The 24,971-nt window shown below is 38.0% G+C and overlaps 1 protein-coding gene and 1 long non-coding RNA gene across 4 annotated transcripts in view; both read right to left on the reverse strand.

Annotated features, from left to right (window-relative positions):
- LOC137635206 (uncharacterized) lies at positions 1 to 5,134 on the reverse strand. The gene is made up of 2 exons (XR_011042614.1): positions 5,071 to 5,134; positions 1 to 2,315 (listed from the first exon to the last, which is right to left on the reverse strand). It is a non-coding gene; the product is annotated as an uncharacterized lncRNA (long non-coding RNA).
- Positions 5,132 to 24,971, reverse strand: part of LOC137635205 (clumping factor A-like) — a 27,069-nt gene continuing 7,229 nt past the window's right edge. For 2 of the 3 annotated variants that reach the window (XR_011042613.1, XM_068367667.1), the window contains exons 2-5: positions 20,797 to 20,900; positions 19,435 to 20,385; positions 16,482 to 18,450; positions 5,132 to 5,208 (exon numbers count right to left, since the gene is read on the reverse strand). Coding sequence is in view for 2 of the 3 variants with exons in the window: in XM_068367667.1 (XP_068223768.1) it covers positions 20,379 to 20,385; positions 20,797 to 20,900 (111 nt within the window). In the remaining variant the exon portion in view is untranslated. The remainder of the gene's footprint in view (positions 5,209 to 16,481; positions 18,451 to 19,434; positions 20,386 to 20,796; positions 20,901 to 24,971) is intronic. The other variant, XM_068367666.1, reaches the window with a different exon arrangement.

Consider the following 24,971-nt stretch of genomic DNA (forward strand, 5'->3'; position numbering starts at 1 on the left):
AGCTTCTAAGATTCTTAAAAAGCAAAATGTATCAATGTAATATTAACTAGAACATACTTATCTATTTTTGTAGATATCCAAGACATAGTCATCTACTTTTAAAATTCCTCAAACTTTCTCTGATTTTGAATTAGTTGCTAAACTGAGTAGTTAAAACTATCGTCAAAAATGAATTACACTAAAATAAGCATTTTAAATCTAGTTGCTTATTAATTCCTGTGTGATATCCTCTACAATTTAAGGCATCGATCTAATAGCAACTTCAATTAAACAGTGGTAAAATACTGCTATTATCCCTTTTACCCCCAAAGGACGTACTGGTACGTTTCACAAAAGCCACCCCTTTACCCCCATGGACGTACCGGTACGTCCTTGCAAAAAAATGCTATAAAAATTATTTTTTTCATATTTTTGATAATCTTTTGAAAAAATTCAGGCCTTTTCCAAGAGAATGAGACCAACCTGACCTCTCTACGACAAAAATTAAGGCTGTTAGAGCAATTTAAAAAAATATATACTGCAAAATGTGCTGGGAAAAAAACCCCTTGGGGGTTAAGGGTTGGAAATTTCCAAATAGCCTGGGGGTTAAAGGGTTAAGCAGCAGCACTCTCAATTTGTGCCTAGGTAATTCACACACAGTACTGAAACTCAATTGTAAGGGTAAAATCTTTGAGTTTTCACTATGATTATCAACATACCAAACACCCTTTAAATATGCGCAATTAGGAGGATTTCCTAATTTATACCCTGCTTACCAAACGTGCCTTTGTCAGTTGACCATTTCAGTCAAGGTTGCTCAAGGGTTCGTACCTTTTATACCCAAATTTACCAAACTTACTTAAAGAAACATTTTCAGCCTGGAACATACATCCACGCGCCCACAGTGTCTTGAAATATGACGAGAAGCCATGATAATAATGCTTTTTATACTATTCTGAACAGTACACAAAGTTTAAGCAAGATGCAAAATTTTCATGGCAAACTTAAAACTAACCTACGTAAACTATCTTATGCTTGAAAATTATGGCAAATCTATCCACTTGTCCCTAAAATCTCTTGAATGTTTCCCATCAGGGATTGTAACTAAGATTTACAGTCTGATGTGTCGCTTGTATCAAACTGAATTTTGACAAGGCCCATTACAAATGAAGCAGCTCAAAATTATTCAAAGCGTTGCCATAACTGATTTTTTGCCGTGAATGCCCTAACTAAAAATACCTATCATTTCAAATCTAGTTCAACTATATGAAAACGTAAAACTATTTGCAATTATCATTCATTTTGCCAATACTTAGCTAGGCAACTTAACTTTGGCCTGGCTGGTTCTATGTCACACTATTATCCCTAACCTTCGCAAAAAAAATTTTTGCAAAAAATTAAACCTAATCTCCATAACTATCACAAAACGTATTATTATGTACGTAAACTGCAGGAAAACTACCATCAATTATGTTAACCCTTTTACCCCCAAAGGACGTACTGGTACGTTTCACAAAAGCCATCCCTTTACCCCCATGGACGTACCGGTACGTCCTTGCAAAAAAAATGCTATAAAATTTTTTTTTTTATATTTTTGATAATTTTTTGAGAAAATTCAGGTATTTTCCAAGAGAATGAGACCAACCCGACCTCTCTATGATAAAAATTAAGCCTGATAGAGCAATTTAAAAAAAATATACTGCAAAATGTGTTGGGAAAAAAATAACCCCCTGGGGGTTAAGGGTTGGAAATTTCCAAAGAGCCCGGGGGTAAAAGGGTTAAGTTACCTTACTGGTCTAAAAAATTTGCTAGTGATAATTGCATATACATTGAATCTACATCAGATAACTTCTGATTTTCTACAGCTTAAAACTAACACTGAATGAACTATATTACCTAATTCCACATATCACTTTTGAATAGTTATGCATCTTCAAATGGCCAATATACCTGATATCTACCAGACTAATTTGGATAAAAGTATCTTGATACAGTTCTTAAGACTGGCTGATACTAGATGTTATGTTTATCAAGTCTATTGAAGCTTAATGAACTATTTTATCCCATAAGTTTATGGCTCTAATAAACTAATACTAGAAAGCTACTTAAATCTTAATTCTATAGTAATCCTGCTAGCAATAACACAGGAGGATCCCCTATTATGACCTAAAATGCATATTTGGCTCATTTTAGAAAAAAAAATTTTGCTAGAGACAATGTTCGATTTTTTTCTTCTATTTTGCGGAATCTTCCGAATTTTCTTGGGATCTTGAGATATAAATTGCAATTTTCTTATCACCACTTTTTCCACTGCAGTTTTTTCCTCAAACGATTCTCTGTGGAGTAAAGAAACAAGTTAATTGTGTCATGTATTACCAGGTATTATGACAAAGATAAGTAGCCATAACCACTAACAAGACCTCAAGCATAAGATTAGAATCCTCGTATAAAGAGGTAAAAGGTTTTGATTTTTTATGTCTGCAGTGATTAATAAAGAATGATTTTCTTAAATTATTTATATATAGTTTTTAAATGTTATGAAAAATGTTGAATTGGAGAATGATGGAAAATTTGCTAGTCGAAGGTTATTTTTTTTAGTATTACATTATCATATACTAGTGTCTGTGATCAAATTGTTATTATTATTATTATTATTATTATTATTATTATTATTATTATTATTATTATTATTGCATGAACCTGGTTATGAATTTTATCGGAATATTTAAAAAATTCTCACATTTAGTAAAATATTATCCCAGACCTAAATTAGAGTTCTCTTGCTTGAGTGTACACTCAGGCATGCTACACACTATTCTATCTTGTTTTTCTTCTTGTTTTTATGAAGTTTTTATAGTTTATATATGATAGATCTAATTTAATGTTGTTAATGATCTTGAAATATTTTAATTTGATTGTTATTTCTTCTCATGTAGTTTATTTCCTTAGTTTCCTTTCCTCACTGAGCTATTTTTTCCAGTTGGAGCCATTGGGCTTATAGCATCATGCTTTTCCAACTAGGGTTGTAGCGTAGCTAGTAATAATGATGATAATACTCCCCAAATTAGGTGTCATTTTCAGATAACAAGCTGCTTACTACCCTCACTTACTTTATCTCTGTACTTGTTGAATATCAGACTTTATATAATACATTAATGAACCCAGACTTATTGGTAAAATATCATAAGGATGGTCTTACAAAGACTAAGGATTTCCCATTTCCTGGTTATTGTATTTATCTCTACTTCAATGTTATCATACATACATATACCACGGCCCTTCCCCCAATTTTGGGGGGTAGCCGACATCAAACAAATGAAACAAAAAAGGGGACCTCTCCTCTCTACGTTCCTCCCAGCCAGACAAGGGACTCAACCAAGTTCGGCTGGTACTGTTAGGGGTGCCACAGCCCACTCTCCCCCATTATCCACGACAGATGAAGCTTCATAAAGCTGACTCCCCTACTGCTGCTACCTCCGCAGTCTTCCAAGGCACTGGAGGAAGCAGCAGGGCCTACCAGAACTGCGTCACAATCGCTCGCCATTCATTCCTATTTCTAGCACGCTCTCTTCCCTCTCTCACATCTATCCTCCTATCACCCAGAGCTTCCTTCACTCCATCCATCCACCCAAAACCTTGGCCTTCCTCTTGTACTTCTCCCATCAACTCTTGCATTCATCACCTCCTTTAGCAGACAGCAATTTTCCATCCTCTCAACATGGCCAAACCACCTCAACACATTCATATCCACTCTAGCTGCTAACTCATTTCTTACACAGCAATTTTCCATCCTCTCAACATGGGCAAACCACCTCAACACATTCATATCCACTCTAGCTGCTAACTCATTTCTTACATCCATTCTCACCCTTACTACTTCGTTCCTAACCCTATCTACTCGAGATACACCAGCCATACTCCTTAGACATTTCATCTCAAACACATTCAATTTCTGTCTCTCCGTCGCTTTCATTCCCCGAGCCATGCATCACAGTTGGTACAATCACCTTCTCATACAGAACTCTCTTTACATTCATGACCAACCCTCTACTTTTTACTACTCCCTCAACTGCCCCCAACACTTTGCATCCTTCATTCACTCTCTGACATACATCTGCTTCCACTCCACCATTTGCTGCAACAGACCCCAAGGACTTAAACTGATCCACCTCCTCAAGTAACTCTCCATCCAACATGACATTCAACCTCCCACCACCCTTCCTTCTCGGACATCTCATAACCTTACTCTTACCCACATTAACTCTCAGCTTCCTTCTCTCACACACCCTTCCAAACTCTGTCACTAATCGGTCAAGCTTCTCTTCAGCATCTGCAACCAGTACAGTATCATCCGCTAACAACAACTGATTTACCTCCCATTCATGGTCACTCTATTCTACCAGTTTCAATCCTCGTCCAAGTACTCGAGCATTCACTTCTTTCACCACTCCATCAACATACAAGTTAAACAACCACGGCGACATCACACATCCCTGTCTCAGCCCCACTCTTACCGGAAACCAATCGCTCACTTCATTTCCTATCCTAACACATGCTTTACTACCAGATCCATAATCGCAACATACACCTCCTTACCTTTTGCTAAATATTTCTCGCATATCTGCCTAACTGTAAAAATCTGATTCATAAAACCCCTACCTCTTCTAAAACCACCCTGTACTTCCAAGATTGCATTCTCTGTTTTATCATTAATCCTATTTATCAGTACTGTACTCTACCATACACTTTTCCCACCACACTCAACAAACTAATACCCCTTGAATTACAACACTCATGCACATGCACATCAATGTTATGAATATTAATAAATTCTACTTCCTTAAGTCATTCTATTCGTGCAATTACAAGTTACTCTGCACACATGAATACACAAATTTCTAGAATATTTGACAAACTACTGGCAATAATAACTGACAACCTTACATTTCACATTGAATTTCAAGACCTCATTAATATACAATATTTCATTTCTATGCCCGTACTTTTGACTCCTTTTAAATGAAACGTAAATACCTTACTAAAACACTTCCCTTAACGAATAATCTTCAACAGTTATTAATGAAAACCTACCTTATCAGTGCTGAGCATGGATCATCTCCTTAAGAATTCACAAAGCATCTTCCATAGGAACTTTACAAAGCATCTTCCCTAGGAACTTTCATCACATTAGAACTTCAAGATTTGTCTTGGAAAAAAGGCAATAACTTTCTGGAATGAAAAAGAAATTTAAGTCATTATAATCTAAAATCCATCGGCTTAAAAATATTCTAAAATCAGAACAATGGGGTTGACCAAGCTTCAAACATCTAAAATCTTAGCTCCTATTACTGTACTACAAGACTCACAAGATAGGATAGACGCAATTAATATTATTTTGTGATCAATGGCATTTCAATGTAGGTATAGTTGGATATAGGAATTCTTGGCACACCACACTCTGAAAAAGTGCAGTGTCATTCCCTTACTGTAGTCACGTAACCAACGAATAGTGTAGGGATTGGTGACATTAGTGGTCGGCGGGGCTACACACACACACACACTCTCCTCTCAGTAATGTTGAAAAAACGGCCACCTCCTCAGAGCGAGGTGTACCAGGAATGCTAACTGTAACTAACTCAAATTGCAACCGTCCTCTTTTGCAGAAACTTAACCCTTTTACCCCCAGGCTCTATGGAAATTTCCAACCCTTAACCCCCAAGGGGTTATTTTTTTCCCAGCACATTTTGCAGTATATTTTTTTTAAATTGCTCTAACAGCCTTAATTTTTGTCATAGAGAGGTCAGGTTGGTCTCATTCTCTTGAAAAATGACTGAATTTTCTCAAAATATTATCAAAAATATGAAAAAAATATTTTTTATAGCATTTTTTTGCAAGGACGTACCGGTACGTCCATGGGGGTAAAGGGATGAGTTTTGTGAAACTTACCAGTACGTCCTTTGGGGGTAAAAGGGTTAATATAATCATAAAATTGAGATTACAAGGTAGATACAGGTCCTGAACTTATAAACATTGGGATATAAGACGACATTTCTAACTGAAATTCAGATATCGAGTCAAAAACTCATAATGAAGTACTGTACTGAAATAAAACAATATATAATTTATTGCAGTAAGAAAGGCGGTATTTGCCATATGAAACAGGACTTTGTTGACTTTTCCGCAGAAAATTATAGGCATGTGAAATGGGTGAAGTCTACCCCAGGCCAAAATTTTACAAAATTCAACTTACATATAATTCAACTTGGAACCTACTAAGTTTTTAGGTTGAGGACTTTCTGTACTATTATAATTACTTTCAAATTTGTCATGTCTTTCTTATTAAAAAGTAAGAAATAATTGACAACTTTGAAAGCAATTTGTATTTTTTCTAACTGTACAAACCTGAGTCCTTTATATTAGAGAGATAACCAAGAAACTGTAGTACATGGCTGTTAAAATTCATAACAAGGTGTAAAGAACTGATCAGTAGTTACCAGTTGGCAGCTGGGAAGCACTGCCCCCCCCCACCCAACCCTTGCTAAGTCTAAATGTTGATGAACCTTACATAGTCATAATCTCGTTCGCTACCTGAGGATGCAAAGACCACTTGGATCAAACTATTTGCATCCTCTTGATCAACTTGTCAGCTAGAATGTTCATTTTGCTTGGAATGAAGTGGGCCGACAAGGTGATAGCCATGTCCCCAGCCCATTCCAAAATTTCCACTCCTAACTGGCAGAGCTGCAGTGAAACAGCACCTCCTAATTTGTTTCTGTAAGCCACCACTGTGGTGTTATCACTCATCAACACCATTAAGTCACCAGTCATGAAAGGTCAAAAGTGTTGCAAGACCAACAGGGCTGCCTTGAGCTGTAACATTATGTGGCACCAACAATCTTTGTCTCACTACTGTCCTAACAACAGATGTTGCAAGAGGAATGCTCTCCACCTTTCCTTTAATGCATCATGAACAGTCTAGTTCTGGAGAGGGTGAGAGGAGCTGAATCCATTAGGAGATTGGTCTTGCCTAACCACCACTCCACGTTTCTTTTCGGCTCTTCCCCTATCAGAACCTGTTAGGGAGAGTAACTACCTTGAGACTGGTAGTTCTTCAGTTGCCACTGAATGGAACACATCCGGAGATGTCCTTTCGTAATGAGGCATTTCAAGGATGCAAGGAGGCTCTGCCACCGATGTGCCAGCAGCTGAGATTGTTGAAGGAGAGAGAGGGGCACCTTCCTCAGGAAAGCCAGACGATCCTGTGATGAGATAAGTATCCTGAGGATCATGTTCATTTCCCTTCCTAGATATATCAGTCTTTGTCTGGCCAAGAGAACTGACTTCTCTTGATTTACAGAGTCAAAATTATTTCCCTTCCTATATAATCAGTCTTTGTCTGGGAAAGAGAACTGACCTCTCTCAATTTACAGAGTCAATCTTTATTACCCTCCCTATATATATAAGTCTTTGTCTGGGCAAGAGAACCAATCGTTTAGATAACGTAATAGACCGATTCTGTTGGCATGAGCCAAGGCCAATACCAGCGAGAACAGTCAGGTGAAAACTTGTGGTGCCATTGCCACTGAAAGAACAAAACATGGCACTCTGAACTGATACACCTTGTTCGCTATGACGAACCAGAGGTACTTCCTTGAGGTGGGCTGTTCTAGGATCTGGAAGTACACATCCTTCAGGTCTATTGTCACCATAAAGTTTAATGATCTGATTACCTGTCTGACCATGACTGCTGTCCCCATTTTGAATCGAGTTTACACAACTAACTCATTTAACTCTCAAGAGGTCTTCAGCCTCCAGATGCCTTTTTGACACGAAAGAGTCAACTGAAGAAGCCTGGGGACCCATTGATGACCTCCTGGAAAGAACCCTAATGGTAATGGTCTGAACTTCCACCGAAGAGAGAGGTCCTTCGTTGACCCCTGACGAAAGGAAAATAACATCGTCAATGGAGGAATCACAGTAGGGGGAGAGCTGATGAACGGTACATGTTATCTGAAGCGCGATACATCCACCGCCCGTTATTCAGCTCCATGATGTAACCACCTCCAACTTCTGAGCTGTATGCATCACCTCACCTGTGCTGCTGTGGGAGGATTGGCCACGCCCAGGTGCCTGCGTCATCCTTACCTTTTTCCTCTTCGTTGACCGTGCCCTCGGCACTGTCTATTTGAAATGGGCACCTGCTGCTGTGTTCCCTGCCTGGAGGTGGACTGTACTGAGCGAGAATCGTCTTTCGACATCCCCTTATACGCTTGTTTTGCTATAGGTGACAATTTTTGTTGGCCAGAGATGGACAAGACCTGTGGCTACCTAAAAGATACAGCATGGTGGAGAAGGGAGTCCCCTCCACTTTTCGGGTACTGTCTAAACAAATTCTGTTGGGAACATGGAGTGACCATTGATGGAAATGTTTCTTAGTTGTAACACTCCATGCATGCAGAGAATCTGTCTCCGGAATTTGGAGGCCACACCATCAAATCTCTTTAGGAGCCAGTTAGTTACTGGTTGGCACCTTGATGAGCGAGGAACTCCAATGCCATATCTCCGATGAGGACAATGTTCTTTAAAGTATCATGCTTGTTAGGATGTGTGAGTTCTTCTGTGTTGGCGAGGAAACCAACAGTGCCCGACCAGTGGTCCATCCACCCAGGAAACTGCCTCAAAGGTCGCCATAGCCACGCACTTCACATTCTAAGCGTCAGAGACTGCAAAGACAATAGATTGGGAGGACAATTAATTTGCTGGTACACCATGCACTAGAGCAGACACCACAGGGTCAAGTGGCAAGGGGGTGGGGATGGCTCCTTGGACTTTATAGTATTTCCTTTGACATGTGTACGCCGGAGATATGATCTTCACGGACATCTCAGCCCTCAGCGAGTTTCTTCGTGCTGACACCTGGGCATCTAATTCGTCTAGAACTTACTCGCGAATCTAATAGAAAAGTAGGATGACATAAACAAAGAACTCCAACTGGGAAAACACCTCAGTGAGAAAAGGAAATAAGTAAACAAATAGAAGTGTATGGCCAAGTATAACCTCAAACATGAGAACTCTAAACCAAAACAGTGAAAGACCATGGTACAGAGATTATGGCACTACCCAAGATTAGAGAATAATGGATTGATTTTTTAGTGTCCTCCTCCTAAATGAGATACTTACCATAGCTAAAGTGTCTCTTTTATCCTTAACAAGTGGGCAGTAGCCATTGAACAATTATGGTGCAGTAGTTAACCCATTGAGTAAAGAATTTTTCGTTTATCTTAACATTGTCAGGTGTATGACTAAAGAGGAGAATTTATAAAGAATAGGCCAGACTATTCGGTGTATATGTATAAGGCAAAATGGGGCCGGAACCAAAGAGGGATTCAATGTAATACTATCTGGCCAGTCCCTGTTCGAGCGCCATTAAACCTTCAGGCAACCTTTCAGAATTCTGATTACTCTCTTTATTTTCCATTCTCTCATGCATCCTCGACATTGCATCTGCTATCACATTTTTATTTCCCGGTACATATTCTAACCTAAAATCAAATTCACTCAAGGCCTCTATTGTCCTACCAACCCTTGCATTCACACTCTCTTTCCTAATCATATACACTAGCACCTGATGGTCAGTATGCACAATGAATTTTACACCATACAAAAATACTTTCAATGCTTTCACACAAAATCGTATTGCAGCCAATTCCCTGTCAATCGTCGAATACTTCTGCTCAGCTTTATTAAATGCTTTACTAACATACGCTATTACTCTCAATTCCTCTGCATTTGAACCAAACAACCACCCATACTAACCCCACTCACATTCGTACACAACTCTAGCATACTGTATTTGCATTTTCACTATAGTCTGGAAATGCCAAAGTGATGTCTTTTGTGGCCTCATCCTTCAACCTTTCAAATGCTTCTATCATCTGATCATCCCATTTTAACTTCGTACTATTCCTTTTACCCGTCCATTCATTCAAAGGCTTCCCTATACCTGAACAATCTTTAACAAACTTGCAACCAAACTCAACCAAACCAAGAAAACCTTGCAACTCACGCACAGTCTGGGGACGTGGAAATTCTCGCACCTTATTCACAAACTTGTCGCTCTTCCTTATACCAGATTCACCCACTACATGCCCAAGAAATCTCACCTCCCTGGCCAACCACGTACACTTCTCAAGCTTAATTTTCTCACCAACTTCAATTAACCGCCTCAACACTGCCTCAAGCAACTGCATATATTCCTCAACAGTCTCGCTCGCAATCAGAATATTATCTATAAAAAGTCACCTTCTGTCGATCGAACCCAGCCAAAACAACATTCATCGCCCATTGGAAGGCAGCAGGCGCATTAGCAAGGCCAAAACTTAATCTTCTAAACTGATGGTGACAATTACTACTCGAAAATGCCGTAATGGGCCTGCTCCCCTCTGCCAGAGGCATCTGGTAATAGCCCTGCACCAAATCTAATTTAGTAAAAACTTTCATTCCATGCATCTTATAAACACAATCAGACACCACATTCATTCGAAAACGTCCTTTAACAGTCACTTCATTCACCTTCCTATAATCAATACACATGCGTAAACTTCCATCAGGCTTTCGTACAGGGACAATAGGGCTACTCCAGGCACTCTCACTCCTTTCTATTATACCCATACACTATAATTCCTGACACTGCTCCTCTATCTCCTTGGCAATAGGCGGAGAAAAATGCCTGGGACGCTGATGTATGGGGGTATCATCTCTGAGAACTATTTTAAATTCTCGCAGGTCTGACCCCCCCAATCATCGTCACCGAGACTCATAACTCTCCCCTTATCCCATAACATCTTGAGCAATCGTTCCCTTTCGACCTCACTTATACTCTCATCTAACTTGATTCTTTCTTTCAACGTATCGTAATCCCAATTGTCATCGTTCTTTACCTTACCAGCCATTACCTGTCTCGCCCTAACATATCTTCCATCCTCTACATTGATCAGTGTATACATACATCCCATGCAATCGTCCTCACGTATACCACATACTCTCTTCCTTCAATCACTCGACAACAAACTTACATACCCTGAGGTTCCTGCATATTCATAACACCATCATATATATACGCGCTCGTTTTCACCAAATTACCTGCTTCCATACCTTCCACTACAAATTCATATTTGTCACTATTGGAAATTCCCAGACTTCTCGGCCAGGCAACTTTTACGCCAACAGCCTCACCTTTCTTACCCGATAACTTTACACTTTCCTTTGCTATCAACGGCATTCCCCTCCACACCTTCGTACTCACTCTGCCGTCTTCTTTTAAATAAAATTCCTCACAAATATTACCCTTACCCTTTATTTCTATCATATTCACACTTGGATGTAAAATCATACCACATTTTTTCAGAAATTTATACCCAAGCAGTACGCCATATTTCTCATTCGCTCCCTCGACCACATAAAAATCATTATCTTCCATCATCAGCGCCCCAATCATAACATATTCCCGCAACTTGCCTTGCACAGGCATATGCAAATTACCAATGCATTTTACTTCACCCTTACATCCCTTAAACTCACCAACCTCTTTTACCTTATCATATGCATTCCTAAACATTAAATTGACACCACACCCAGTATCAATCAAACCAACCAACTCTACACCATTAAAAATCATTTTCCAACTCATGCAATCATGTGCTCTTTCCCCCATCACATCTTCATGCAATAAACCCTCACGAACATGCATCACATTCACTCCCCATACACACGAGGACTCACCCAGCTGAACCCTCTGATTAATTAGTTTCCCAAACATCCTGGCTGACTAAATCCGGTCTTCCTACAAACCCTTGCTACATGCCCATTCACCCCACATTCAGTACACTTAGCACGCTCCTCCTGGAACATCCTCGCATAATGACCATCCTCACCACAATTATCGCAAATCACATTTGTACGATTACTCCTACATCCACTTGCTATATCCCCAGTTGCACCACACCGATAACACTTAACCACTTTCTCTCTCTTGCAGTTGCTAATACGATGCCCTGTCTCTCCACACCCGAAACATGCTCCTAATGCCCATCTACACTCGTTCTTTTTATGGGTAGTAGGTTGGCCTGGGCACCAGCCGCCCGTTGAGATACTACCGCTAGAGTGTTGTGGGGTCCTTTGACTGGCCAGACAGTACTACATAGGACCCTTCTCTCTGGTTACGGTTCTTTCCCTTTGCCTACACAGACACCGAATAGTCTGGCCTATCCTTTACAGATTCTCCTCTGTCCTCATACACCTGACAACACTGTGATTACTAGACAATTCTTCACACAAGGGGTTAACTACTGCACTGTAATTGTTCAGTGGCTACTTTCCTCTTGGTAAGGGTAGAAGAGACTCTTTAGCTATGGTAAGCAGCTCTTCTAGGAGAAGGACACTCCAAAATCAAACCATTGTTCTCTATTCTTTGGTAGTGCCATAGCCTCTGTACCATGGTCTTACACTGCCTTGGGTTAGAGTTCTCTTGCTTGAGGGTACACTCGGGCACACTTTTCTATCTAGTTCCTCTTCCTCTTGTTCTCTTAAAGTTTTTATAGTTTATATGGGATATATTTATTTGAATATTGTTACTATTCCTAAAATATTTTATTTTTCCTTATTTCCTTTCCTCACTGGGCTATTTTCCCTGTTGGGGCCCCTGGGCTTATAGCATCCTGCTTTTCCAACCAGGGTTGTAGCTTAGCATTTGATAATAATAATAATAATAATAATGTCCTACCTTCCCACACCTATAACACTTCTCTTCACGGATACCACTACCTAACCTAACTTGCTGCGGACTAGCACTTCTATCTCTCCAAACTTGATTTTCCTGTCTAAACCCTTCATTTCTCGGCATAGGTATTCCTACATTACTCGCCCTAACATTTCTATCTACTACACTATCAGCTACCCTCATTGGCCCTCTCATAACAGCATCTCTAAAACTACCAAATTCTGGCACACTTTCCTCCAATCCAGTTCTTACACACAGATTTACTTTCTTTCATACACCTATCCAAATCGTAATCCGCTACTATCTCTAAAATATCATCCCAAGTCAATCTCTCTTTAGTCCACCTCATTTTCTCCTTCCGTTTCAAATTAATAAACTCACACACACTCTCTAGTACTGTACCCAAAAACTTCTTCATTAGTTCCTTATTTTCATTTATTCCTTCGTCCCCATACTTCTCTCTAGCTAAAGTTTCAAACCGACATACATACATCGAGATTGATTCACCCACCTTCATTCGTGCTTCATCAAAATCATTTTTACGCTTATACCTAACACTACCCTTCATACGTTTTACCTGTTCAATTATTCTCTTCTTTACACTTTCATACTCAACATCTCCTACACTCATTATCCGCCCAATACATCGTCAACAAATATCCTGACAAAAATTCTCCCAACTCCCTAGCCCAAACTCTCTTACTATCCCCATACTTAGCCTGACAAAACCTTTCATATTCCCTAAATAAGTCATATACATCACTACTGCTATATTCATTAAACCTTTCACACCTTTCACTGGCTACTCTCTTCTTGTTGCCTTCTTCCTCATTTGAATATAATGAATCTTATTCTACACTCAAAGTCCTATCTTTAACAATTCCCTTCTTACCCTTTTTCTAACTTACCACCTTCACCCATTCATGATCATCCTCACTCACACCTTGACCTTTCTTCACATTATCTTTACCTTTCTTCTCATTCTTCCTATCACCCTTCAGTCCAATCTTACTATGGCTAGTCCCTTTACTTTCAATATCACTATCATTACCTTCCCCATTACATTATCACTTACCCTATCGTTCTCTTCCACCATCAACCCGTTACCCGAAGCAGAAGCCACTCCTCCGACTGCTCCTTCACCCATGACAGTTTTCATCATCGCCATTACTTGCCCCATCATAGCTTCCATTCGCTTCTCCATTCGTTCCTCATTTTCTCGCATCCTCATCTCAACACCCTCTTCCACTCTCTCTGCAATTCCCTGAAGTTCCCTTAGTTTCCTTTGCATCTCCTCATTCTCACAACTTAACCTCACATTCTCCAGCAACCACCTCTCATCTTGCTCATTAGACAACTGCAATTCCTCCTTTAAAACCTGTAACTGTTCTTCCATTCCCTCCATTTCGATACCATTATTATTTCAAGTCTAATTACTAAACCTATTTTACCCTTGTCCAGCAGTCCAGTTTCAATCCCACCTCGACAGTCCCTGTTCGGGCGCCAAATTTATGTGGCGGGATTTTGTCAAAAACAAACCCCCACACCCTTGATCACTCTGACAGACAAATTATCCCACAACACAAACTTTCCCCTTACTTTTACGTCAACTTGACTATTGCACGAAGGGAACAGTAAAACAAAACATCCTTAAAACTATATTACTTACTTATTAAACAAAAAAAAACTCACATATCATAAATCTGACTCCGGGGGAGAGAAAACTCCTACCAGACGCGTCCCCCGGGTGGCGGATGGGGGAACCCCTAGGAATTAAACTTTCTTAGGGCTGCTCTGAGTATGTTGAATAAGGAGCCGTGGACCAAACGACTGAGGTGCTGACAATATATTCAGCAATAGGTTAGGACAGGCCTAGCAAGCAGCTAACTGAATCTTTAACGCTCAAGAAACTCGAGGATCATAAATCTGACACAGACAAAAATAACAACACACAAAAATATACTGTATACATCGGTGCGTGAGGGTATCGAGAACTCGCCAATAATCGGAAAACAATTTCCTTTTAATATACCCAACACCGTCAGTCCACACACAGTACCAAAAGCACAATTAAGACTAAAATAAATTACTTAACACTGAAACACCAATCATATTCTGTAACCCAGCAAAAAAAAGGTAAAACAATGCCAAAACAAGAGAAAACTCTTAATTCACACTGGCAACAGTCCTTGTAGCCTAATGCCACTGGCCAACAATATCGTACAAAACTAAAGCAAATAAGATAAAATTAATCCTCCACAAAATGGCTCCAGCTTCGGGGATTCCTTTGAAAGCTTTAATCCCCTTGTTGCATTGGGGAGTAATTTCTGTAAATGAGTGATTTACCTTCGTTGTACACTCCACTCACCACTTTGAAGATGGGATACAGTGAGGATTAATGTATTTCAAGTCGTTAATTGGGATCGTAATGAATATTTAATCTATTAATGTTTGTTTTTAAATAAAGGCCAACTATTTGTAAACCTTGTTGCTGGTGTCCTAACTTAAGTTTTCACTACCAATTGAATCAATATGTTAACTTTCATTTCTATCTCTCCTGTAGAATTTAAAGGTCGTTCATGAATAGCTGAGGCAAGGGACTGGAAAATATCATAGAGAATGACTATATATACATATGATCAGCAACTAAAGCCATGACCACCGTTAGAGCCCTCTCCATCCAAGCTAGGACCACGGATGCCCAGCCATGGTTGATGATGATTCAACCGGTAGATCTATAGGCTCCCTGCAAGCCAACATATCTAGCTTACAAGTACAGTGCCGGTAAGGTTGTACACTACCAGAAATTACCGAGTTTGAGCGGATCTCGAACGTCAGTCCAACAGACTGACAGGCAGGGAAGTTTCCAATAAGCTACCACAACAATAATGATTGTGTACTTTCGTTCATTTGACTTGCTAATAAAACAGCAATGCTCTGGATATTTTCTTACATATCTACAACTTTGTGTATATGTAAGGGAATATATCTCAATGATTTGACTTGTAGAGAAAACAAATCCGACTTCTTGTATGCTGTGGTCTCTGAAGAATCTCTAAAACCCTAAATAAAAAAAATTAAAAAATAGTGATTGACAAATCAAGAAACTTAAAAAAAAAGGAGCAAATGGATATCGTGAACTTAAAAAGCTTAGATCAGGTTTCTGGAATACAAGAGAAAAGGCTTTATCAAGTCTATAAGAGGAACAAGAGATACAACAGGGCTTTGTGAGGCACAGGAAAATACAAAAGTGATTTTGATGTTAAAACCATAATGCATCTTCTGCAAGTTAGTCCAATGTTCATAGAAATTTGCTATTTCAAAAGTGAGTGGGTTTAACACTAAAAAGTCCAGAGTTCATTACATTTTGTACACTTCATGATAATACCAAAACCAAAATGCTAGGAAGAAATTTCTTATTTGTGTAATGGCCAGAACACTTTATCAATGCGTATTTACTAAACCCCAAAAATGTACTTTGAACACGACACCTAAATTAATTGTCAATCGTACAATAAGTGACTTTTATGAATAGAAATATTTCCTTTTAGAATTTCAGGACTTGTGCTCTACATTGAATTTGGGTTGCAATTCATTATTTCAATGCTAACATTAAGGATTTGCATATTCAAAGAATGAACACCACACATTGTTTGTCCAATCTGAATATAATCTCCTGAGGAGCTGATATTGGATTAAGAATTTGTAATATTAGGACACTCACCATTGATAGATTTTGATGGCATCCACGATGAATTTTGCGGGTCGTAATATCTGTCCACATGTAGGTCCATTTGCCATACTCTCCCTTGTGGCATCATCTCAAATATCTAATTTCATATCTTCTTAGTTCTTAAGTCTTCTTATCAAAAATGTTCAGGTTGAGTCCCTCGTCAGGCTGGGAGGAACTTAGAGAGGAAAGGTCCCCTTTTTATCATTTGTTTGATGTTGGCTACCCCACAAAATTGAGGGAAGTGTCTTCGTATATCTATGATGTAATTGTGATCAAAATTCCTCTTATCAAAAAATGTTTTTGTAGGTCTAAGTATTTTCTGTTCTTAGCTGCGATGTAACATAACATTTTTTTTAGATCTTCACTTGCTTGATGTTTTAAATTATCCCTGAGAGAACACAGACTCCAGCATATTTTTTTCCTTCTGGTAGGCCTACAGGCTGTTTCAAGAGTACTATCTACGCTTTTCTTAAGACACTTACGTGTTTTGATGTTAGAGGAAGATTATCAGTTCAGATTTCCATACCTAGGCCCGAATGACTAAGAGCCCACACTGTACTGTAATGTTTGAGTTTTGTTACACAATTTTCACTTGATGTACAGTAGCTTCCACAAACAAACGTTTCAAATTATCGGAACATAGATATATGTCTACTGTAGGCTCCATTCTTTTAAATATACGGCCTCGAGATTATACAATAAACTCCCAATAGACATTCGAAAGACTGAAGATATTAAGGTTTCAACGGAAGACTTTCTTGTTCTCTAAGTGCTTTGATAGTGTGGATTTGACAATAAACGAGCAATATGCAGCGTGAAACGTTGAATGCTTTCGAACGGACACGATAAACTGACTGTGAAGTTGTCTTGTAGAGTAGGGTTCCCCTGCTGTATAGGAACCGAAAAGAAGCCCTTAAAGTAAAGATCTTTACTTTTTCTGTAGTAGGCTATACCATTTTCTAGGTTCAATCAAATTACATTTTCAGTAGACACCATAAGGTAGTTTTCACTAGTCTGTGACCTTTCAATTACTGTCTAAATTACTGTTAATGGTTAGCAATTACTGTACCTATTATCTTAACCTGCTTTATCAACAAGTTATAAAAATTTTGCACTGGAGAGATGAAAATTCCTTGTCTAATATTAAATGCACTACTGTATTATTAACAAAGTCACATGGATCCAGTTTTAACAACTGCTTACAATCACTATTTTAGGTAATTGATGTCATTCCAACAGATCATCAAAAACTGACGTAAACTTCACCGTTCCCACGTTAATAATTTTTTGGAGAAAACTACATTAATTAGCACTTGTCCGAGAAACACTGTAAACTACGACGAACAAAAAATGTTCTCCAATCTTAAGACCTGAATTTTAACAGGAATTTATTGAAAACTCGTCATCTAAGTTCGTTCCATTCTAACATGAGGACACTGCTCTTGGGAGCATAACAAATCACACTTTAAACTGATATATCTAAAGACCTCTATCAACTCTGTCACTGATTTACATCATCTTTCTCGATTTAACATTTACACAGTCGAATTTCAAGACATGATATATATCCGCGACTAGGATATTTTACTTGACCTTTTCATCCATTTTGAAATGCCTCGAATTGAATGTACATTCTGCATCTATTGTCTTCTGTTTACTTAGTAGAGGCCTTCGACAATCATTTCCGGATAACATGATTCTCTTAAACATCGAGCAGTTCTTATACATCCATCGTTTTCGAGGATCTATCACCTCAACAGATCATCAGTTTTCAGTCTCCTGAAGACATCCTTTCATCCGACAGTGAGAGCAAGTCACTTATGCCCAATGTACCCCTAGCAGGTAACTTTTTCATATTACCAATAGATTCCATATTTCAGTGTCGCATGGGGTGGATGGTATCCTAACAGCATGACTGTTCTTTTCCGAACTTCAAACGTTTCCTTCCGTAGTAACAAACCTGCAAATAAAAGTCATATATAGAAAGCCAATCTTAAATACTGGATTATCAAACTTGAAACTCTTCTAAGCAGTAAAAAGAAAATGGGGAATAACAAATAAAACTATCAAGTAAAAGCAATGTAGAAAATGCTAGACTAATAGCTGTTGAGTAAATGCTAGCATAGTAGCATGGAATGTCATTTGTTAGGGCTCAGTACAGTTTCAAATTGAGTGAACACCAAATCGACTAGCAATAGTTTTTTGTATGAAAATTTATTGTTAAAACTTATATCAAATATAGTATTAAAACTTGTATCTGTTATCTAGTTTTAATCAACTGTTCTTGATAAAATTATAACACTGTTCCATCATGCATACCACATTAAATTTCTTTAACAAAAGTTAATAAATAACTTGAAATAGAACCAAAAATCCAGGGAATACAGCAAACATGGATATACCTTTTAATAGCTTAACCCTTTTACCCACAAAGGACGTACTGGTACATTTCACAAAACTCATCCCTTTACCCCCATGGACGTACCGGTACAGCCTTGCAAAAAAATGCTATAAAAATTTTTTTTTGCATATTTTTGATAACTTTTTGAGAAACTTCAGGCATTTTCCAAAGAACGAGACCAACCTGACCTCTCTATGACAAAAATTAAGGCTGTTAGAGCAATTTAAAAAAAAATATACTGCAAAATGTGCTTGAAAAAAAAAAATAACCCGTAGGGGTTAAAGGGTTGGAAAGTTCCAAATAGCCTGGGGGTAAAAGGGTTAATGCCATTTGATTTGATACTTCTAAGAAAACTATGGAATTGAAACTTTTATATAAAAAATACTACAAAATTTGCTCGGTACATTAAACAATGGTCTGAAATTCATCATACATTTAGCACTAAGAAGGAATTTGCATATTCAATTAATTAAATCACATTATCTTAAATGAATATAATCTAGGGGGTTGCAATACAATTCAAATTTTCTTAAGAACACTCACCATTGAATTTTGGATTGAATTTTCGGAAGAATGGTAACATCGGCCCAACAGAAGTTCCTTTTGTCAAACTCGTACGGCCTGATCTTATTGAATGGCCAGGCAGTTTGTGGTCAAAATTCCTTCTACCAGAAGTTTTTATGTTCTTATGATTTGAGATTCTTAATTGTGGTGTAGCAAAGCACTAGTTTCTTGAATTTTCACTTGCTTCATATTTTCAATATTCTCAGAAAACAAATACACCATGAGTTTCTTCCTTCCTATAGTGCAGGCTAAAATTCATAAGTATTCGGTATGAGTTTACTAATTTGTTAAATATGCTCTTCAAAACTTGTTCACATTTGTGTTAGTTAGATTACCAGGTCAAATATTAACAGCAATTCTCACAGTTCTTGAAACCAGCATGAGCCCACTCCGTAGTTTCTCTTTCGATTCGCACACTGTTTTCCTGGTCCTGTCACACATGGAAACCGTGTGTCCTGGAGGACCTATAAGATTTATTTGTCATATATATTCCACAGTATTTAGAATATCACACAGTACATTCAGGTAATTGTCAAATCCACATTATCAAAGCACTTAGAAAACAAGTTTTCACTTGGTGTAGCTTCTTCAAGGATTCACAGATGGTCCGTCACCTGTCAAACGTGGTCCTTTATAGAACTCATTCTCTATCTAAAATCCCAGTCACAGACACCATCTTTACTTTTCTATGATTATGCTAGAACTTCTGGTTTGAAATAAACTGCATTTTCAGCAGTGCCGTGAGTATCTGACGAATCTCTCCCTTTTTCATTTTAAATTGCCAGTAATTATTAACCATGACCTATTACGATCTCAACCTAATTTTTCAACAATTATTGAGATGTTTATAAGAATCTTCCGCAGGAAATGAAAATCTTTCACCGTTCTCATGTTAACAATTTCTTGGCGCAGATTTCTGAACATCAACACCTGTCCAAGGAATAAAATAAAATGATATCATTAAAGTTTGAAGATCTTTTGCCTCTCATTAGCCTTCATTACAGATCCAGGAAATCTAAAGAGAAAACTGCATTTAAAAAAATGAAAAATAAAATGGGAAAACAAATTAGAGTGACTTCATTAAAGCTTTGAATGTACTCTGCCACAAATTAGCCATCACTACCTTAAGCATTTAATAAGCTTTATGACAGCCACTTTCTTTAAGCTTTATAACAGCCACTTTCTTTAAAATCTGTATTTTTGTTTCGTATTTCCCAAATAACATGAGTAAGCTAATTTTAACTATATTTCTTTCCCTATTTACAGATGAACATGCATATACACCGTATGTATCTGTAAATTTCATGATTGTACAAAAATGAGTGGAAAACACCACCTTACCATTCATTCAATATGACAAATTCCAAAGACCAGGAAGAAATAGTAACTTCTGGGTAGGGTGAGATGAATATGGAGTATTTGACCTCTTTGTCACGGCCACAGACCTGAGAAAGAATAGGTTATTTTAATACTAAGATAGATGAACCTAATCCTACTCCTTATAAAATAGATCAGACAAAAAATAAAAAATTTTGAGATAATTTGTATTTTTCCTAGCACACAAACCTGGAGCTATTTATAGTAATACCCCTGCTGCTTCCCCCAGTGCCTTGGATGACCGCGGAGGTAGCAGCAGTGGGGGATTCAGCGTTATGAAGCTTCATCTGTGGTGGATAACGGGGGAGGGTGGGGTGGGCTGTGGCACCCTAGCAGTACCAGCCGAACTCGGTTGAGTTGCCTGTCAGGCTGGGAGGAACGTAGAGAAGAGAGGTTCCCTTTTCCGTTTTTTTGTTTGATGTCGGCTATCCCCCAAAATTGGGGGAAATGCCTAGGTATATGTATGTATGTACCCCTTTAAATAGTGAATGGCTTGTATTTGCACCGGAAAATAATAATATTTGGAGGCAAATAATATCGACAACCCGTACCAGGAACGTAGAGAAGAGAGGTCCCATTTTCCGTTTTTTTGTTTGATGTCGGCTACCCCCCAAAATTGGGGGAAATGCCTAGGTATATGTATGTATGTACCCCTTTAAATAGTGAATGGCTTGTATTTGCGCCGGAAAATAATAATATTTGGAGGCAAATAATATCGACAACCCGTACCATGAATTTTCAGTGAAAGGATATAAAGTCAATGCTGTTAGGAAAACATAGGAACACCATTATGCTTGATACGGCATCTCCTTGAATTGGCCTGTCTTGTATCTACAGTCTTAAGACCTAAGTCAATATATCTACAGTCTGAAGACCTAAGAGTCTATATATTGACAGCATTACGGCCTGAGAGTCAATCGATCTACAGTCTTAAGACTAAGAGTCAATGCTTACTAATAAAACATCAAACACAATTATGCTTAATACAGTGATACCTCTGGATACGAAAGTTTCTGCTTACGAAAAATTCAGGATAGGAAAAGCGATACAAAGATTTTTATGCCCCAGTATACGAAAAAAATTTCAGGATACGAAAAGCTTACGAGATCCCAACTCGTCGCCGAGAGTACAGTACCTTTTTTTTCAGGGTATCAACCCTTAATTTAGGTGTACAGGTAACAATACACCTTCACTGATACAAATGCTTAACATACAGTACCGTAACTTTTATACAGTATTAAAGAAAATGGACCGTTTTCTTAGGGCTTGGAGGGGATAACTAGGCTATAACTACATTATTGAATAATCTCATGGTGGTTTCTGGAATGGATTAGGCTGTTTTTAACGGTTGGGTTAATTATTGAATGATAGAAATGGCTGCATTGCATGTTTATTACTACAGTTTAGCGTGTTTATGAAAGAAAAGGTGACTTTTTGTGAGGCTTGGAACGGATTAGGCTATTTACATGTAAAACGCGACTCAGGATACGAAACCGTATCCTGAACGGATTACTTTCGTATCCTGAGGCATCACTGTACTGCATCTCCTAGAATTGATCTGTATTGTATCTACAGTCTTAAAATGCAAGCCAGTGTATCTACAGTCCTAAGACCAAAGAGTCAATGCTATTAGTAAAAGCATATAACACCATCATTAAAATTGCATCTACCTGAATTGACCTGTCTTGTGTCTACAGTCTAAAAACCTGAGATTCAATCTATCTAGTCTAAAGACCTGAGAAACATGTTATTAGTAAAACATATAACAATTATGCTTAACCCTTTTACCCCCGGGGTATTTGGAAATTTCCCATCCTTAACCCCCAGGGGCTTATTTTTTTCCAAGCACATTTTGCAGTATATTTTATTTAAATTGATCTAACAGCCTTAATTTTTGTCATAGAGAGGTCAGGTTGGTCTCATTCTCTTGGAAAATGCCTGAATTTTCTCAAAAAATTATCAAAAAATTTGAAAAACTAATTTTTATAGCATTTTTTTGCAAGGACGTACCGGTACGTCCATGGGGGTAAAGGGATGGCTTTTGTGAAACGTACCAGTACTTCCTTTGGGGGTAAAAGGGTTAATACTGCATCTCCTTGAATTGTTCCAGGAATTATATGAATTTAATTACACTCTCATTAGGAAATTTAAGGATAACCTTTTTATATGTATTTTTGGGCAGACTCCAAAATTTGAGTGCTTACAAGCAAAACCTTGGACATTTTTTAGCTATTTGCAATTTTTGGATTTTTGGGTTCTCCCATTTTTTTGCTAAGCTAAAACCCTAGTTGGAAAAGCAGGATGTTTTAGTCCCAAGGGTCCCAACTGGAAAAATAGCCCAGTAAGGAAAGGAAAAGAGGAAAAATAAAATATTTTCTATATAAACTATAAAAACTTTAACAAAACAAGAGAAAGAGGAATTAGATAGAATAATGTGCCTGAGTGTGTATTGTCAGTGGCCATAGAAAGACAGAATCTATCAAATATTTTTTATAGTGCAGATACTTTTTACAGCTTATAAGTATTGTTACCACAGCTGATATTTTTATCAATTACACAAACTTTGTGAACTCATTAAGGTTAATAAAAATACAACATTTTTCCACCCTAAAGAATCAAAGGTAAATTAAGTTAGTTCTCTTGGTGGTTCAGGAATGATAGACTTGAAATGAGAACCATATAAATATTTACTTTAGTTATATATCAGAAAAAGTCAACACTTACTTATTAAATTAGCCCTTTATTTGATGCAATTGAATGATGGACTTGCATAATCAATTTTGTGAGTGTACAGCATATCGATTTTAGGGATATGCTCTTGGAGAGAGAGAGAGAAGGTAAGATACTTCTTTAACCAAAGGAAAGTGGTCCCATGTTAAAAATACTTTTAAAAACAGTGAAGTTTATCAAAGTATGTCATTCTCAGTGATATTAACCTAGTGACAATCATCATGGAGACGGCTATCACTCAGCCTGTTACAGCAACTTTCTAGCAATCAAATCAGGAGCTAAGATTGATAATTATAGTACAGCAGTTGCCCTACAAGCTGTTCTTAAAAGATCACCGGTATTGATTTTAGTTGCAATTGTTATTTCACTCTTTCCTTCTAATGTCTATTATTTAAGATTAAGACATAATGAGCAGTTAAACAATTGTGTCCCCTCTGTTCTACGTTGCAGTTTCTGTTAGGACCAAATCAACTACTAGCTATCATGGAGAGATGTAGCTTCTGCAACAAGAAAGGAAGAATCAAAGTAGGGCGGAGACTTAGTGCTCAATTCGAACACTTGATAACAGTTGTTACTGAATCATTTCAAAGAATGGTGAAGCGATATGTAGAGATATCCAATGACTCGGACTTCAAGAAGGATTATGTATCAGCTGATTTAACTGCCCGGGATCCAAACTATCATAAATGTTGCCATACATTTCGACAAAATGACCTTGAAACTAAAGCAGGGTCATCATCACGTGAATAGAGGCAATGCATTCACTAGGCTTGTGCAGTTCATGAAGATAGAAGTTTTAACACAAACCTAATAAAAAAGTATCTTATATTGCTACAAAGAAGGAATCAAATATCCATGCTCAAAGGCACTTAGGGTCTAATAATGCAGACAAAGAAAAAAGGGCTAGTTATTTCTGCTAACAAAGACTACTCAAAACAGAACATCAAAGCTGCTGTCCTCATTCTAAGAAACAACATAAAATATCTCAGATTAACCAGCTGATGCCACTATAACAGTTGAGGTGTTGAATTAGGATGAAATGCAACCACTGGAAGAACTAGTGTAGTGGGCAAAAAATAATAACATGAATGAACGCTGCGAAAGGCTTGATGCATTGTCATCTGCGGGAGGTTCGACCATGAATCCATTTCAAAAGGTTGAGTAAAGCAATTGCTATCTGATCAACTTATCTTCTGGAAAACCAGCCTCACAATCAGAAAGGTTTTGAATGACAAAAGGAGTTCCTTGATGAAGTGATAGAAGATCCAGCACAATTTGAGAAGCCCATCAAGAGAAGGATATTTAGAAACTTTGCTAGCAATGCCGCAAAGTCTTCTGTCAACAAATGATAAGAAAGTGGTAGAGCTGAAATGTTCACGAGACATGTTTCGCAGTCTTCTTTACTTATC

The sequence above is a fragment of the Palaemon carinicauda genome, unplaced genomic scaffold, assembly GCF_036898095.1.
Source record: "Palaemon carinicauda isolate YSFRI2023 unplaced genomic scaffold, ASM3689809v2 scaffold101, whole genome shotgun sequence".
NCBI classification, from domain to species: domain Eukaryota; kingdom Metazoa; phylum Arthropoda; class Malacostraca; order Decapoda; family Palaemonidae; genus Palaemon; species Palaemon carinicauda.